Source organism: Peromyscus eremicus, chromosome 8a (genome assembly GCF_949786415.1).
Source record: "Peromyscus eremicus chromosome 8a, PerEre_H2_v1, whole genome shotgun sequence".
Taxonomy (NCBI): Eukaryota; Metazoa; Chordata; class Mammalia; order Rodentia; family Cricetidae; genus Peromyscus; species Peromyscus eremicus.
Genome location: NC_081423.1, coordinates 41,551,513 through 41,567,866, shown reverse-complemented (window position 1 = coordinate 41,567,866; position 16,354 = coordinate 41,551,513). Strand labels below are relative to the sequence as shown.

General features: G+C 47.3%; 1 protein-coding gene and 1 pseudogene across 1 annotated transcript; one reads left to right on the top strand and one right to left on the bottom strand.

Annotated features, from left to right (window-relative positions):
* Positions 1–3,671: 3,671 nt before the first annotated feature.
* LOC131916970 (protein RoBo-1-like) lies at positions 3,672–7,571 on the bottom strand. Its single transcript, XM_059270636.1, has 4 exons — positions 7,487–7,571; positions 6,568–6,732; positions 5,621–5,755; positions 3,672–3,942 (listed from the first exon to the last, which is right to left on the bottom strand). Exons 1-4 carry the CDS (start codon positions 7,569–7,571, stop codon positions 3,752–3,754), a joined length of 576 nt encoding a protein of 191 aa, XP_059126619.1. The 3' UTR covers positions 3,672–3,751.
* Positions 7,572–15,512: 7,941 nt separating this feature from the next.
* Positions 15,513–16,092, top strand: LOC131916046 (apoptosis regulator BAX-like; annotated as a pseudogene).
* The last annotated feature ends 262 nt before the right edge of the window (positions 16,093–16,354 follow it).

The following is a 16,354-nucleotide window of genomic DNA, read 5'->3' as shown; positions in this document are numbered from 1 at the left end:
TGGAGAAGTGCTAGCTGGGTAAGAAAGAGATGAAAAGGATCTAGTGAGGCAGAATTAAGATAGATCTTAGAGGGAGCAATAGATTAAGATAGAGAGAAATCAGGCAAAAGAGGAGCTAGGCACGAGAAAAGAACTTAAGCTGTGTAGATAGGATTTTATCTCAGAGGACTAAAGTAAAAGGACAAAGAGCTTGGTGTACTTAGATTCATTTCCCAAAAATAATTCTCACCATTCATAATTTCTCTCCTGAGCCCCTGGGAAGCATAATATTAAGGCTGGTCCTTTTAATATTATACAAGAGGAAAGGGCACCAGAGGCTGCGAGCCAGACTCGGAGCGGAGGGATGTGTGTGGAAGATGCAGGAGAGTGAAGGAATGCAGGTGATCACCGACCACTGTACAGACAGGGAAATGGGTCCCCACGTGCTCAACCACAGAGAAACCAGCTCTGAACACCTGAACTTTAGCTCAGGAAAACTCGTTCCAGACTCGCCTCCAGAACTGTGACTTTGTACTGTTTCAAGCCACCAGTTGTATTGTGATTTGTTATGGCCACAACAGAAATCTCAGTTAACAAAGGTAGACATCCTGTTCCCGATTTTAAATTAGATTTCTGTTGCGGCCATAACAAATCTCAATGAAGCTGGTGGCTTGAAACAGCACAAAGTAAATCTAATACAGTTAACAAAAGATAAACAAAATTTCCTGTTCCCAGATTTTAAATTTCTACAGCTAATAGAGTGGGCAACTTGATTCTTTTACCTGCATGAAGTATTGGACTGAAATCTCAACCTCACCATCTACTACCAAGACAATTTAGCTTATGTTTTCTGGCTCTGGCTCCTTATCTGTAAACTGGGAAAAGAAACAATGCTTGCCTTGCAGAACTTCTGCAGGAATGAACTGAGTACAGAAACTGCTTAGAACAGTGACTAGTTCATCAAAAGCCCTCAACAAAGGCTAGGAACTTCTCTCATTACCAAAATTCAGCTCTCTGGCAATGAGAAAGAGAGGGAACTAATCCTAACTAATCACGAAGTACAGAAGGACACATACCACTTCCCAGATCAACTATAAACATGCCAGAATTGAAAACAACGCACACATTCTAGAAAGTTCTGTGCCTTTTCAAAATTTGTTTCTTGCTTTCTATTCCCAACAAAAAAAAATAAGTGCAGGTACACCTCCCTGCTCCAGATGAGGTAAGGGAGTTGGTATTTATGGTGCTGTAGATCTATAAATTCTACGCTGGAAAAAAAAATCATTGAAAGGAGTCAAGCATATCCCACAACAGTGTAGGAGTCAAGCATACCCCACAGAAGTGTAGAAGTCGAGTATATCCCACAGCAGTGCAGGAGTCGAGCACACTCTACAGTGGTGAAGGACTTGAGCACACCCCACAGCAGTGTAGGAGTTGAGCACCCCCATGTCGGTATAGGAGTGGAACACACCCCACAGCAGCGTTCATGCAGCCCTGAGGGTAACAGCTAAAGAAACTTCCTCCCTTACCCAGACCTGAACCCACATGACTGCATTTTCTCTGCACTCCCCCATGAGCTCTACAAGCTAACACAAACCCCAGCCTCAATGGGAAGGGTAAATGTAACCCACGATTCTCAGGAGATAGCTTGAGACCCATTTCTTATATTAGAAAGACAACACAATCCTTTCAGCTGGTCTCTGCTCTGGGGTCTGTGATCCTGCAATTAAGATGGGTTTGTCAAGCTAGTAGGTATAGCCCAAATCCTTCATATTCCACTAGATTAGTTGAGTAAGACTCCCCCCTACATCATGGTCAGACAATGGACATCCTGATTTGGACAATAGATTAGTGAATTTCTAACAAACAGCAGTCTCAGGGCTGGTCTTCATTCATATTGAGACTCAGCCCCACGGTGGGACATGAAATCTACCCCACACAGTCTTAGATGCATGAAGACAGTGTAAGGGCTGTGTAGACAGGCCTGGAGAAGGGAGCTCCCTCCAGTCACACACATCACTGCAGAGAGGCTGAGAGACACTGAGGGATAGCGGAGCTTGTGAGAAGAAAGAGGAAGCCAGGTGTCCGGAGATCCAGGGTAGGGCCTGGCAGGGGCAAAGCACCAACCCCCACATAAGAAATAACTGCCAGGGCACTCTTCTCTTCCATGTGATTTTCAGAGGTAAACAGGGCCCTGTAAGAAACCTAAACTAAACCAAGGGATTTCTTAAGCAAAATCGCTGCTTTGTGGCATCAGCGTCACATGGACGTGGTACAAGTTTGGATTGTAGGAAGGATTCTCTCCTCAGCCTAAACCTCTCTTCATGGGTATCACAGGAAGTGTGATGGTGGCTACTAACATTCCAGACCCCAAGTGAGAAGGCAGAGCATTCTTGGCCCTTGATTCAAGCACCATCAGCCTTTAAGCATTTTTTTAAGCATTTATAACCGCCTCCACAGCCTCCACCCGTATCCTGCTGCCCATCTCCTAAGATGCAGAGCTCTACAGAGTGTGTGGTAAGGATTGCACACACGTGGCTCAGAGGTGATGGAGGCTCGGTTGTACTTGCCTCCTTATTGTCTATTTTAATGTGTATGGGGGGGGGGTCGGTATGTGTGTACACATAACTATGTGTGTGGGGCCTCAGTTCTTACTCTTCATGTGCCGTCTACCATTTTTGTTATTGTGTTTGAGACAGGGGCTCTCACTGGCCTGGAACGCACCCATTATGTTACTCTGGGGATCTGTCCCCTCTCTCAGCTCTAGAATTCAAGCGCGTACTTCCATGCCAGGTTGTTTGAACTTGGGTTCTAGGAATCGAACTCGGATCTTTGTACTTACTAAACAGGCGCTTTGCCAACTGACCTATCTTCCCAACACTGTTACTTTCTGTTCTTTCATTGTATTTAATCTTTTTTTTTTCTTTTGAGGCAGCATCCTGCCATGTGTGTAGCTTTGGCTGGCCTGAAACTCAGCGTATAGCCCATATTGGTAAGTGCTGACCATAAGCACGGAACAATAACCCTCTTGCCTCAGCCTCCTAAGTGGTAGGATTGCAACCACCCACCACCATATCCAGAGACTTCAATAAACTTTGGAAAATGATTCTCCTGGGCTCTGAATTGTTCATTCAAAATCTTTTTTTTTTTTTTTTCTAGGCTGGCTGTGGTGATACACACCTTTAATCCTTGCACCTGCCGGGCGGTGGTGGCGCACGCCTTTAATCCCAGCACTTGGGAGGCAGAGCCAGGCGGATCTCTGTGAGTTCGAGGCCAGCCTGGTCTCCAAAGCGAGTTCCAGGAAAGGCGCAAAGCTACACAGAGAAACCCTGTCTCGAAAAAACCAAAAAAAAAAAAAAAACCACAAAAATAATCCTTGCACCTAGAGACAGAAGTAGGCAAATCTCTGAGTTCAAGGCCAGCTTTATCTACATAGTGAATTGCAGGCTAGCCAGAGCTATGTAGTGAGACTCTGTCCCCCCCAAAAATGAAAATAAATCTTTTCATTAACAATGGATAGTTACAAATGAGGAGTGTAAATGGATAATATTGGGAGAGGTTGTACATTGTGGGGGTGGGGTTCAAGGTGTGGGTAGGGACGTGAAAGAGCTCACAGTCTTGTGAAATGTGTCAGAAAGAAGAAAGTAAGAACTTTCCATATAAAGCACAGTCAGTGGTTTTTATTTCTCCCCTGTCGGGTAAAGGAGTCATGAAAGGTGGTTGATGTGTCTGAATGTGAGGAAGGATCATGGGAGTGACAGTCCCCAAGGGATCAAAGCAAGGCTTTCAGTAGGAAGAGACAAGTCAGAGCAGATGAGAAGGAGCTGAGAGGGGGGCTCTCACTGGAGCAGAAGGTTTCAATTTTTGCATTTTCCAGGATGGTCAGATTCTTCAACCCGCAGGCGGTTTCTGTTGCACAGCCCATTCCACGTATAATCGAGTATAATGGGCCGTTAATCAAAGCTGTTGACGAAAAGACCCACGAGTTACTCTTCTCTCTCACTTCGTCTCCCTCCCCACCCACGTCCTTTGAAAGGAAAGTGTGCTCAGCATGGTCCAGAATCCACAACTTCCACCCCTGCGTGAGAACATGACCACAGCTCCGTCCATGTAGAATCTGGGCCTTCTTGTCCTCTGGCCCCATAGTCTCCTCCATATAGAAGGAACCTTAAAAGGACTCTCGCATCTTAGACACAAGACTAACACTGAGGCTTCTGGGTACCCGCTCACTAGGAGAGATGAACTTGATGCAGGCTAAGAGGAAAGCCAGATGCAGGGTCTCAACTGCTGGTGGAAACTCTTCTAGTATACCTCCCCTCCCCTTTCTCTCCTTCTCTACCTGGAGGAAAATATTGTGCATCCCTCAAAAATTGACATTCTGTCTTCTGAGAGCTTTGAGTTCACTATGAGAATAACTACAGAAGGCACCGGATATCAATGTTTCCCAAGGTAAACTGAGGTAGAAGCCTGCCCCATTGTGCATGGCTTTAATCCTCCTTTGCATTCTGTGACACCCCATTTTCTTCCTTTATCTTAACTCATCTAGACAAAGGGCCCTTCCCTTGCTCACCCCAGAACCTCTGTCAAAATTCTTTCCCAGTAAAAGCGTAGCTTGCCCCCAGACCTACCAAACTCTCAGTCCACCACTTAACCAGCTCCTAAAAACACCGCCCGCTCCATGAAACTTTCCATATATTGTTCAGGAAAGAGTGGCCAGCTCCTCCCTCCAGCTGTGCGTTCCAGAAAGAAAAGTCTTTACAGGTGTTTTCCAGTTCCTGTCTCGATGGTATATGGGTCCTTCATAACAAATACACCATTTTCTCTTAATAAAAAAAAAATCTATCTTTTACTAAATGTAGAGTGACACCAGGTAAAACTTGAGTGCTTAATCACAGGCTTTGGCTGTCACAATGGTGGCAGTGGTAAAGACATCTGGATCTGAAGTGCCATCACCTCCTATACTTCCAGTGAACCACAGTCCCATTCCAGGACATCACAGCGACACAGGTGCCCAAACCTGACTCTCCCGTGAGAAACAGATACATCCCTTCATCCCCTTCCCTTACCTCCCATCCATAACTCCTGTCTCCCAACATATGGCTCCTTCCCAACTTTAGAAGCATATGGCCCCCACACGACCACTTTCTCCATGTAGAGACAGGCTTCAAAGATGCCCCACAGAGTCTCTTCCACCCCCCGGTAGCTTCCACCCAGGTCCAATCAGGGTTGCTCTAAACTACCAACAGTCTATAAGAGGAAATAATGCGTCACTTCAGAGATTAGAGCATTAAATCCACAGCTCCCTTTCTCTCTGTGTCTCTATCGTTTGCTCTGAGGGAAGCCGGTGATTAGTCATAAAAACACCATGGCATGCTATGAAGAGATCATAAGAAAAGGAGTTGAAACCCCCCAGTAAGAAACCACAAGTGAGCTGGGAAACAGCTGCTGACACATGAACACAGCCCCCATGACACACCCCGAGCCAGGACCACGCGCCAGGCCATTCCCAGATTACAGATCTACACTTGCTGAGAAGTAATAAATGTTGGCTGTTTGCAGTTGCTACTTTTGGCATAGTTCACTGCCTAGTGATGAATGATTTGTTGTGCTCTTAACAAGATGTTCGAGGAAGTACTCATACCTGTACCAAAAACCTCAACGCACTTCGTCTCTAACCCTGTGCACTTCAGGGGAACCGGCTCACACTTGCCGTCCTCACTGTAGCAGGCAGGACATTCCACACCATTGGGTTGGGGTTGGGAAGGTGGAAAAGACTCTGAATGGAGAGAGAAAAGTTTTCATCTTGGGGAATAGGCAGAAGAAATAGCTGAGAACGTGTCTATCCACTACTCATCTAAATGAGGTTTGTTTGGTTTTTGATTTTTTTTCCCATGATTCTACCAAAAAGCATTGCAACCAAGATGAGCTGGAAGGAGGCGCGGGAGAAAGGCACTGGTGTGTGAGAGCAGGGAAGGACGGCATAGAAATCCATGCTGTCCTCACCTTCGTCAGCTGCTCTGTTCCCTGCCCTGAAGAAAAAGTCCGAGATAGACAGCCAGGCCTACACAGAGAAACCCTGTCTCAAAAAACCAAAACAAACAAAAGAGGCCTAGCTAATAGGAGAAGAGATTAACTGTTTTCTAGAAAGGTGAGGAATGAGCCAGGTGTGGTCACGCACACCTGTACTCCCAGCTACTCCAACTTTGGAGGCCGAGGCAGGAGGATTGCTTGAACCTACAAGTTCAAGACAAACTTCCGAAACACAGCAAGACGACTTCTCAACAAAACAAAAATGAACCTGAGAAATTAAATCGGTGAGAAAAGCCTGTCGGCCAGAGGGCCAGAGCAAAGCAGTTAAACCGAAAGACTCACACTTAGAGAAAATCCCCAAGACCAATCCCTGCCACCCAACTGTCACTCAGTCTACCACACAGGAGAAGAGCCTGTAACTGTCTCAAACCATGTTCAAGGAGTGCTGTCCCCAAAAGGAAGGCAAGCATCACGGTTGTGTCCCAGCACAGAGAGATGAGCCTACAGAAAGGCAAAGGAAACATGGAGCAGAGAGCGAAGACCGACCGCTGCACTCACCATCACGTTTGGACATCACATTTGTGTTGCACTGCTCAGTGTAGCAGCATTGATGGTCATAGCTAAACGTCCGCTGGCTCCCCAGTGTTGTTGAGAATGCCAGTTCAGTACACTCGTCTTCAGAACAGCTGCTCTCCTTAATCTTTAGGCTGCTGGATTGATCATCTGAGGAGCAAACCCCCAAGAAATGTTCTCTTCTGAGATACAGAGAGAATGAAGCATCTAGCAGTGAGGAATCTGTTCCTTCATTCTCTCTGTCTTTATTTTTCCTCATCTCCGAAAGTCCCTCTGTTATTATTTCTGAGAATGAATCAACAGAGGGACACTTTGTTGCATCGGGACTGGGGTCCAGTGATAGAGTATTTGCTTAGCATGCATGGTGCCATGAATTTGATCCCCAGCATGGCAAAAAGAAGTGTGGGCTCACTCTCCAGTAGCCCTATGAGACTGATATGAGAAACAGAACCAGGGTCTCTCAGTTCTGTCCCTAGAGACTACATCCAGTATTAATGCCCATCCCTACTGCCTCCCGGAAGCCCACACTCCCAGCCCCATCCTTGAAGGAGGAAAGGATCACTAGACAACTGTAAGAGTGCTGATTGGCTTACTTGGTTCTTTTAATTCCTGCACATGGAAGAAGCAGCCTTTAGTGGATTCACATCTTGGATTAGATTCGCATCTCCCATTATAGCATTTTTTGTTATCACAAACATAACTCTCTGAAAAGAGGAAATAAACGTGTTCAGAAAGCCAACCCAGGGCTTTTCAGCTGCTGACAAACTTTCCCAGGGGTCAAGGAGGTCATGAGTGTTGAAAGGACTCCTGAAGGCTTGAGTGATCCATGGAGTCCCCCTAAGGTACCTGAGTGCCCATCTCCCACTTCCCATCCTTGAAACAAAAAGTGCCTTGTTGCTCTTACCCACAGAGCTGACAGACAAGTGAGTGAAGATGCAGACAGCAAGGAGACTCTTCAGAACTGAGGACCAGGACATAGTGACTCCCATGAACACTGCACAAGGGACAAGTGGGGACAAAGGAATCAGAGCTACCGGACTCAGTCCTTGTAATCCAGCAACCCAATGTCAGGCGACATTACCTGCTTATGTTTTTATCCATTAATTAATTCATTCTGCAAGCCAAACTTTATCAAACACTGGCTTTATCCCAGATATGACCATTCGGAAGGATGCAAAACTGGAAAAGATGCTGTATCCATCATTGAGGCTGTAAGGGAAGAGTTAGTCATCCTTCCCTGGGAAAGACATTTGCTCCAGAGGGATTCTTCTTGCATGGGTCTGGAAGGCACTAGATCTTCTTCCACAGCTGAAATAGCTGAGCTGGTCAAGAAGTGACTCCTGTGGGGAGCAGGTGGAGGCTCTCTATGTGCTACAAAGTCCTGGGCCAGGGAGCTCATCTGCCCTTTAGCGAAGGATATGGGTTCACCATTTCCAAAGCTGCCATTTCACAAAGAGCCAGCCTCCACCACCAGATGTCACAATCACACACTGGAAATGCTCACCAGGAAGTGGTCCTGATTGCCTGAGCCTAAGCAGGAGAGAAAAGCCAGCGTTCTTACTTTGAGACAGGAGGAAAGGAGCATGCACAATGAGCGCCGAGGACAGGATGAGCACTGAGGACAGGCTCCCTCTGTCCTCACTGTTGCCGACTCTTACAACCTACTGGCCATCCTCTCTCAAGTTAACATTATACATCAATAGAATCTTAGCATGAAGTCAAGTGCACCAAACTGAACTGACCTGCTAGAGGTAGATACTATGAGAAGAGCTCTTCCTGGACCTCTGGTTGGCGGAGGAAGGAAGGAGAGGGATTACAAGGTCCCTGGGCTTCAGTGAGCTATGCCGGGGTCTTCTGGGTGCAAAAGTTATGGAACAGAGTTCATGCAGCCCACTAGATGTGCCTAGAATCCTCCACATTTCCTCGAGGCAAATCCTAACCTTGCCTCTGTCGGGAGCCATCCCCTCCTTCCTCCGGGGAGTCAAGCTTGCCTCAGTACACATGTGCATCTCTGAGGGGGAGGGACTAAGTGCATTTTTCTACATTTTCTTTCTCTTTCTGCCTATTTTTATGCCAAATTCTTGTTAGGGCACAAGTGCTACATTTCTTTACAATGGAGAGAAAAGGCAAGTTGGAGGGACTCTCTTCCTCTCTCTTCCTGCAATCATCCAGATCTTGATCACATTCTCTCAGAATCCAGGACTGTGACATGGAATTGAGGGCAGGGAGAATCTTCCTGGGAACCCAATACGCTGAATGTTGAAGAAGGCGGGGACGGAAAAGAGCAGCAGGCATGTCCAGATGCCTCAGAAGTTGGTGTGTAGAGGTATGGGAGGAAGGACACCTTGACAGGTCCAGAGGTCAGGAGACGCCAGCCCATCACCCAGGGAGCAGCATGTAATGGCACACATGTAAAGCCACGGAACATGTGGCAACATATAGATTAAGAGAAACAGGCTGAGTTTAAGTATAAGAGCTAATCAGTAGTTAGCCTGAGCTAATGGCCGAGCAGTTTTAATTAATATAAGCCTCTGTGGGTTTACTTGGGTCTGAGCGGCTGAGGACCGGATGGAACACAGGAAAACTCCAGCTACAATCCATTCCAAAGAGTGCTAGTTAGAAAGCAACCTGTTGTCAGGGCCTGTAAGATGATGGCCAAGGTCTGCCGTACAGATCCCGATGGTTTTTCTAGAGTTATGTCCCCAGGGTCCCTTTGAATATTGCCAGCCTAGCAAGGAATCCCAACTGCCTACCTTGTAGAGAATCCTGAGTTGCCCACACAAGCCAGCCCCAAGCCACCTGCCTTCATATTCTCCCCCAGGATCCTCAGTCAATGTCCACAACTGCACATTCCATTCTTCTCTTACCTGCTCAGACTGTTAAGCCTTCTAATCCTGGACAGTGGATTCCTGACCAGCTGAAGGAGCTGGCAATAAGGAAGGATCCCACAAAGAAGATGTGAGGCCAAGAGACAGCAGAGCCTGGGATGAGACCTTGATTAACCTCAGCTGGGCTGTGATCTACTGCCAGTGGCCTGGATTCTACCCAGCAGCCAGTCAGAAGTGAGCTCGCTCTGTTGCTATGAACAGCAACCCGAGGCCACTGTGGTAGTAACAGTGAGAACGAAGTGTGGCCAGGAACCACCCAATTCTGTGCCAACTTCCTGCTCCCAGAGCAAGGCCTCAGTGAAATCTCCATGATGACAACCCATCAGATATGTGCTAATCTGTGGACACTCACCTGTGGTCAAAGAAGTTTGGGCACCATGCTTACTGAGTACCTAGAGGATTCACTGGGGACCTAGGGGGTTCACTGTCTGATTTATATCCCCTGTACATTTGGCTTCAGAATGGTCCCATAGTCCCCTCAAGGGCCCTCCATCCCATTCTTGGGACTAGAAACACCACTCTGTAGACTGACAGCAGCCAACAGGGCACCTGTAGAGACCCAGGTGCCCAGAGAGGACAGTCTTTTTCATTAGCCATGCTGTGGTATCATCCTGTGACCTGACAGCCCTGAGTGGCAGAGGAGCCTTTATCTAACTGGGGGTCCTAAGGAGTCCCATCCTGGTAAGGAGTCCTTCTCCTCTCTATGGGATGCCTATGGTTAGAGGAAGCTGATACATGGGACTGGAGTCTGTAACGGCCTGGGCAGAAATAGAAGAGGGCTGTGCCTGATCTTAGGAGCTATCTGACTCCCAGGACACCTGAACTAAGCCTGCTGAGAGGCAGGGTATGAATCGCAGGCTTCAAAGCATATCTCGAGTCATTAAAGGTCAGAGCTTGGCCTTGATAGCCAACCAAGTCTGACACTGATTAACAGAGCCGACTACACAAGGAATAATTAAGAACCCACAAAAGAGTTTTATTCAATGTGGCCACACCGGGAAGAGGGACAAACAGGTTTGGTGGCCTACCCTCCAAGTCCATCTTTAGGACCCTGGCATGAGATTTCTGCTTAAGTACGGTGCCAGTTACATGCCTAGATAAGCAGTCCTGGCCAAAGTGCGGCCCTACCCATCACTGTCTAGGCTCCAGTTTAGCGAGTTGTCAAAACTAAATCTGTTTCTAAGAGATGAGATTCACCTCTGGCTGAGGCCATTTCTTTCTCTCAGCATCAGATTCCTGGGGGAATTTCATTTACTTGGTTCCTTAGTGGAAGGGAGGGACCCAAGTGTCTCTTTAGAATATCCTCATTCCTACCCAGCAGACCAGTTACACTGGTATGTGCGGCTGGAGGCTAGAACCCCACTCATCCAAAACTTTACCTGTTCCTAATGGACAGTGGATCCCCAGGGAATGAGGAGAGAAGGCAGGGGATAGAGCAGGGTTTTAGGGATACAGCCCAGTCAGAGGGAGCAGCAAAACCAGAAAAGCCCTCTCTTGGGTTCAGCACCTGCGGCCCCGGGGAAACGCTGAGGACATATGAGAAGAAAAGCAATAGAAAGGTGGGTCTTCCAGCAAGTCAGGAGCAAGCCGGTGAACTGGGGGCAGTGATGGGTTCAGATGAGGATGGGTTCAGAAGAAAGGAAATGAGCCAGCCCACCTCCTGGTTTCTAGGTGGCGGCTCTGCACAGCAAAGCCGGAAGGAGCCCTGTGGCCTCAGACCTTGTGACACCCTTGCCTGCTTTCTTCTTTGGCCACATTTTGATATCTGGTGCCTCAGAAAGGCACCGACTGCAGGGAGCGCACCCTGGAGAAGAGCCCCCGGGTCCCACTCTGAAACCCTTCTACGCCTAGCTAGACTCACTCAGGCTCTGGAGGAAAGAAAGAAGTTCTTTGCGTGTTTCTCTAAGGGGAGCTTAGTCCCTCGGTGTCCCATGTTAACATTTGGGTACATGGTACCAGCCATGACCTCACTCCATGCTTGGAGGCCATTACTGCCTCATCAGAATGAAACACTGGCTTAGGCCTTGGAGTGGTACCCAGCCTCGCTGCTCCTCCGCTTCTCTGTGCTAAAACAACAAGGGTGTGCCTTGCCACACAAGGACACATAGGGAAGGCAGCACAGGCTGTGTGGGCAGTGAAGAATCGGCCAGTGAGACTAACCTCGGTGGGCTTCAAGCTGTGGAGTGGTCCCTGGTGGCCTGGTTCCTACCTGACCTGTGCCGATTAAGGTGGACAAGTTTCCCCTCTCTGAATGTATAGACCAGAGAGGAGGTGTTGCTCTGCCAGCTTGCTTAGCACAGGTACTTTCGAATGTGACGACAACGCTTTGCTGTCTCTAAGAAGTAGGTAGCCCTCAGAGGGTCAGTGTCTCTCCAGATAAAATGATAATTCTGTTTTGTTTCGTTTTTAATATGTCAAAGCATGATTATATATGAAATTATGTGTCTACACACACATTCACATGCACACAAACACACACACACACACACACACACACACACACACACACACACACACTACATAGCACCTGCATTGAGTCTCTACAGAAGTGACATCGGTCACTAACTGCCCTGAGAGTTGCCACAAACTTCACAAACCTTGACAGTCATGGGCAAAAAAGGAGGGAAGGATGCGGGTAAGTTGGTGTCAACAGATATATTTTGAAATAGGAAAAGCTCATGAAACAAGAAAAAAAAAGTGATGAAATAATGAGATGGGAAGTGAGGGGGGGAAAGGGGAAGACTTCTAATGTTCTTACCACCAAGAAATGACTGATATTTGAGGAGATAAATACTATTATCAAGATTTAAACATAAAACGATGTATACACTTGTTGATACATCATCATACATCCACATACAACATCATACTCCACAAATATAAGTAATTTTCCTTTATCAAAACACCACATTTTATGTACATATGTGTGTATGTGAAAGACAGTGGCAAGGGTGTGAGGGCAGAGGGGATGGCATCAAAGGCCACCAGCCATGTCCAGACAGCATCTTCAGTCCACAGCAGCCACCGTATCAACAAGCTTACCAAAGAAACGGGAGTGTGCCAGAATGGAGGTAAGTTGGTGGAGTGCCGGAATGGAGGTAAGTTGGTAAAGTGCATGGGTAGCATGCACAAAGCCCTTGGTTTGATTCTCAGCACTTCATAAAGCTGGGCATGGTGTCACACACCCATAATCCCAGCACTCAGCAGGCGGAGGCAGGAGGACCACAAGTCCAAAGTCATCCCAGATACTCAGCAAGTTTGACCAGGTTGGATTATATGGGGCAAAGTCTCAAGAAAGGGAGAGTAGGAAGGGGATTCTTGACTTTGAATGGGAGCTATTTTCACCAATGCTTAGAATTTAGATGATCAAACAATGTTTGAATAGTTCGAAAAGCCACCGAGAACATGTCCTGAGGCACCCAAGGTGGTTGTACATGTGTGAGGGGGAGATGCCCTGCCTGCCCTTTGCTCCTCGGGAAAACATCTGGTGTGTTTCTGGGAAAGTGCCACATCACAGATGATCCTCTAATTTCTGACCTACACAACAATCACAGACACCCTCTCCAACTGGATGTGCAGTTCCAGAGTGCTGTGCACCACTAACAAAAACAGAGATGCAGAGCAGGACCCGATGGACAATGGAAACAACCATAAGTTGTCACTCCCTCCCTGTGACATCATCAGAAGACACGGGTATCAGAAGGTCATGTTCTCCAGGCTTTCACATGTCTGGGATCACTGGGCCATCCAATACATACAGTTCAGCACCACAGCCTGGACTGCTAGCCCACTTCAATAAACGTTCATGTTCAAAACTGTTAAAGTAATTTCAGCCTAAATGCCTGGATGACAGAAATGCTCTCACACTTTGGCACATGGATGTTCTCTCTCTCTCCACCTGTATAAAGAGCTGGAGGGAAGTTTGATCTATTTTCTGCACAAGTGTAGGCAGTTGCTTGCAAAATGGTACCTCAGTTTAACCCCATGCACACCAGGGACCTGTGTCCCTTCACAGCCTGATCCACAGACCCTTCATCTACATCCTACATCTAACCCAATCAATCATCAAAGAGGCAGACCAACATCTTGGATTCCTCTTACATTAACCTGCTCATTAGCTCATGGCCCAGTCCATAGCTCATCCTTCTGAAAGCTCACAGCTTTTTGACCACAAACAAATACAGCATTCAGAAAATTCTAGCAGAACTTTAAAAGAAAACATTTTGAGCAAACTTAAGCTCCCATAAATGAACTACTTTTTCCATTAGTGAAGAGGCAGACCTTCATAGTACTCAGCCTGCCATTGGCCTGGCTACCAGGCTCCAAACAGTAATGAGGAAATGACTCACAGCCAACTCGAGTTTTTGGTTTCAGCTAAATCCTCTGAGATGGGCAGACAATGTAGCATCAACCAACTCCTCCTCCCTACAAACACTGGAGCATCTGCTTCCAGGGGTGTCTGTTGGCCTGACTTAAGAGCCTTCCTCCACTCCAGTGGTTCTCAGCCTTCCTAATGCTATGACCCTTTAATACAGTTCACCGTATTGTGGTGACCCCCAACCATAAAATTATTTTTGTTGCTACTTCGCAACTGTAATTTTGCTACTGTTGTGAATCTTAATGTAAATATCTGATATGTGACCCCTGTGAAAGGGCCATTCAATACCTCACCCCCGAGGTCATGACCCATAGGTCGAGAACTCATTATGCATTGCCACTGCCCCCATGGAGTCAACAGGTAAAAACTCTCCAGTTCTCCCTCAATTACAGATTCTGAGCTGAAGGTGGAGTCCCCTGTCTTGAACTTTCAAACCTTCTGACTGTTCCTACTGGCTGTGAACAGACAGAGCATATTCATCAGCCCATGGGCCAATGTTCTAACATGTTCTCATCCCAGTGGTGAGTGTGAATCCGCAGGGTTTTGGGCTTCCGAATCTCCATATCCAAACAGCAGAATTCAAGGCTCCAAGTTTGTTCAGAGCTCATTGCGATCGTTTGGCCTCTAAGTGGGTGACCACTGCAAGCAGGGTAAGTTTTGAAGGTATTTTGTCACAAAACCCAAACTGTTCTCTGGACACACATCCAAGGTTTAGGAAATTGGCCTGGGAGGGGCGGGAGAGGTAACAGTCAGGGCTGTGCGGTTGCAATATCAGCCCTCGGGGCTGTGCACACCTCAGTGTGATTTCAAAAGCACCTAGTGGAAACCTGGCTGACTACCCAGGTTTCAGCACGAAGGTTTGAAGTTAAATCCCGTACATGCAAAGAAAAGGGCAAAGTCGTGGTGTTTGAGCTAATGTTCAGGACACCAGCGCACATGGAGAAAGTTCCTGAACCTGTGGAATCCTTGGCCATTCCTGGAGATGCCTCAGCTCTGTGAAGCTGGTGTCTAAAACACACAGATGGCAGGAGTCGACTGTGCTGTCTGTTGGGTGTTCAGGGAAGGGGCCCACAGCAGGCCAAGCCTTTGATGCCTGCTACAGGCAATGGTTTTCCTTTTTTACTATCATGGTATGTTTCTATATGCACAATGTAATGAGGTTTTGAAACATTCTCATTGAGATAATTCACACACTGTATAATGCACCCTAAAAAGATGAGCAAGTTCAATACATTAGGGGGTCTTTACCCATAAGTTCTGCTGTCATTGTCACAGTTGGAAGGAGGACACCTTCATCCTTTGGTGGAGGCTGCCAGCCACCATTCCAGACCAGTTCTTACAAGCAGTACTTTCAAAATGGATGAGACACTATGAAAAGACCAAATCTAACAATCATGGGTAGAAGAGGAAAAGAATTTCATTCTAAAGACAGAAAATATTTTTAGTAAAGCTGTATCAGTTAAGTTTCTTACATTTGGGAAATGATAGTGAAGCAAGAGAAGAAAACATCAAACAATACAAAATCTACAAAATTCTAGAAATTAATACATACCTTTCAGTAATTCCTCTTAATACCAGTGCTCATAATTCTCCATATTCAAAAAAAAAAAAGTCTATCCAGTTGGCTTAAGAGCAGGGTTCAGGGGCAAGAGGCAGCGGCAGTGATGGACGGGTCGGGGGAGCAGCTCGGAGTCGGCAGGCCCACCAGCGCTGAGCAGATCATGAAGACAGGAGCCTTTTTGCTACAGGGTTTCATCCAGGATCGAGCTGGGAGGATGGCAGGGGAGATCCTGAGCTGACCTTGGAGCAGCCACCCCAGGTCGCATCCACCAAGAAGCTGAGCGAGTGTCTCAGGCGAATTGGAGATGAGCTGGACAGCAGCATGGAGCTGCAGAGGATGATTGCCGACGTGGATACAGACTCCCCCCCAGAGAGGTCTTCTTCCGTGTGGCAGCGGAGATGTTTGCTGATGGCAACTTCAACTGGGGCCGGGTGGTTGCCCTTTTCTACTTTGCTAGCAAACTGGTGCTCAAGGCCCTCTGTACCAAAGTGCCCGAGCTAATCAGAACCATCACGGGCTGGACACTGGACTTCCTCCGAGAGAGGCTGTTTGTCTGGATCCAAGACCAGGGTGGCTGGGACAGCCTCCTCTGGTACTTCGGGACGCCCACGTGGCAGACAGTGACTATCTTTGTGTCTGGAATCCTCACTGCCTCTCTCACGATCTGGAAGAAGATGGGCTGAGGCAGCCGCCGCCTTGGACTGTGTTTTTTCTTCATTAATTATGGCATTTTGGGGGTGGGGCTGAATGGGAACAGGTATTTTTCTTACTTTTGTAATTATTGGGAGGGGTGGGATTGGTGGCCTGGAAGAGGAGGGGACAATAAACCTCAGGTCCACTTTGAAAAAAAAAAAAAAAAGAGCAGGGTTCAGGCCAGTCGATGGTGGCGCACACCTTTAATCCCAGCACTCAGGAGGCAGAGACAGGCAGATCTTTGTGAGTTCG

Coding starts and splice junctions, on each gene's coding strand:
- LOC131916970 (XM_059270636.1), bottom strand. CDS start 7,571: ATGGGAGTCACTATGTCCTGGTCCTCAGTTCTGAAGAGTCTCCTTGCT. Junction 6,733..7,486: donor CTTGTCTGTCAGCTCTGTGG/GTAAGAGCAACA, acceptor TTTGCTCCTCAG/ATGATCAATCCAGCAGCCTA. Junction 3,943..5,620: donor CGTTGAGGTTTTTGGTACAG/GTATGAGTACTT, acceptor TTTCGTCAACAG/CTTTGATTAACGGCCCATTA.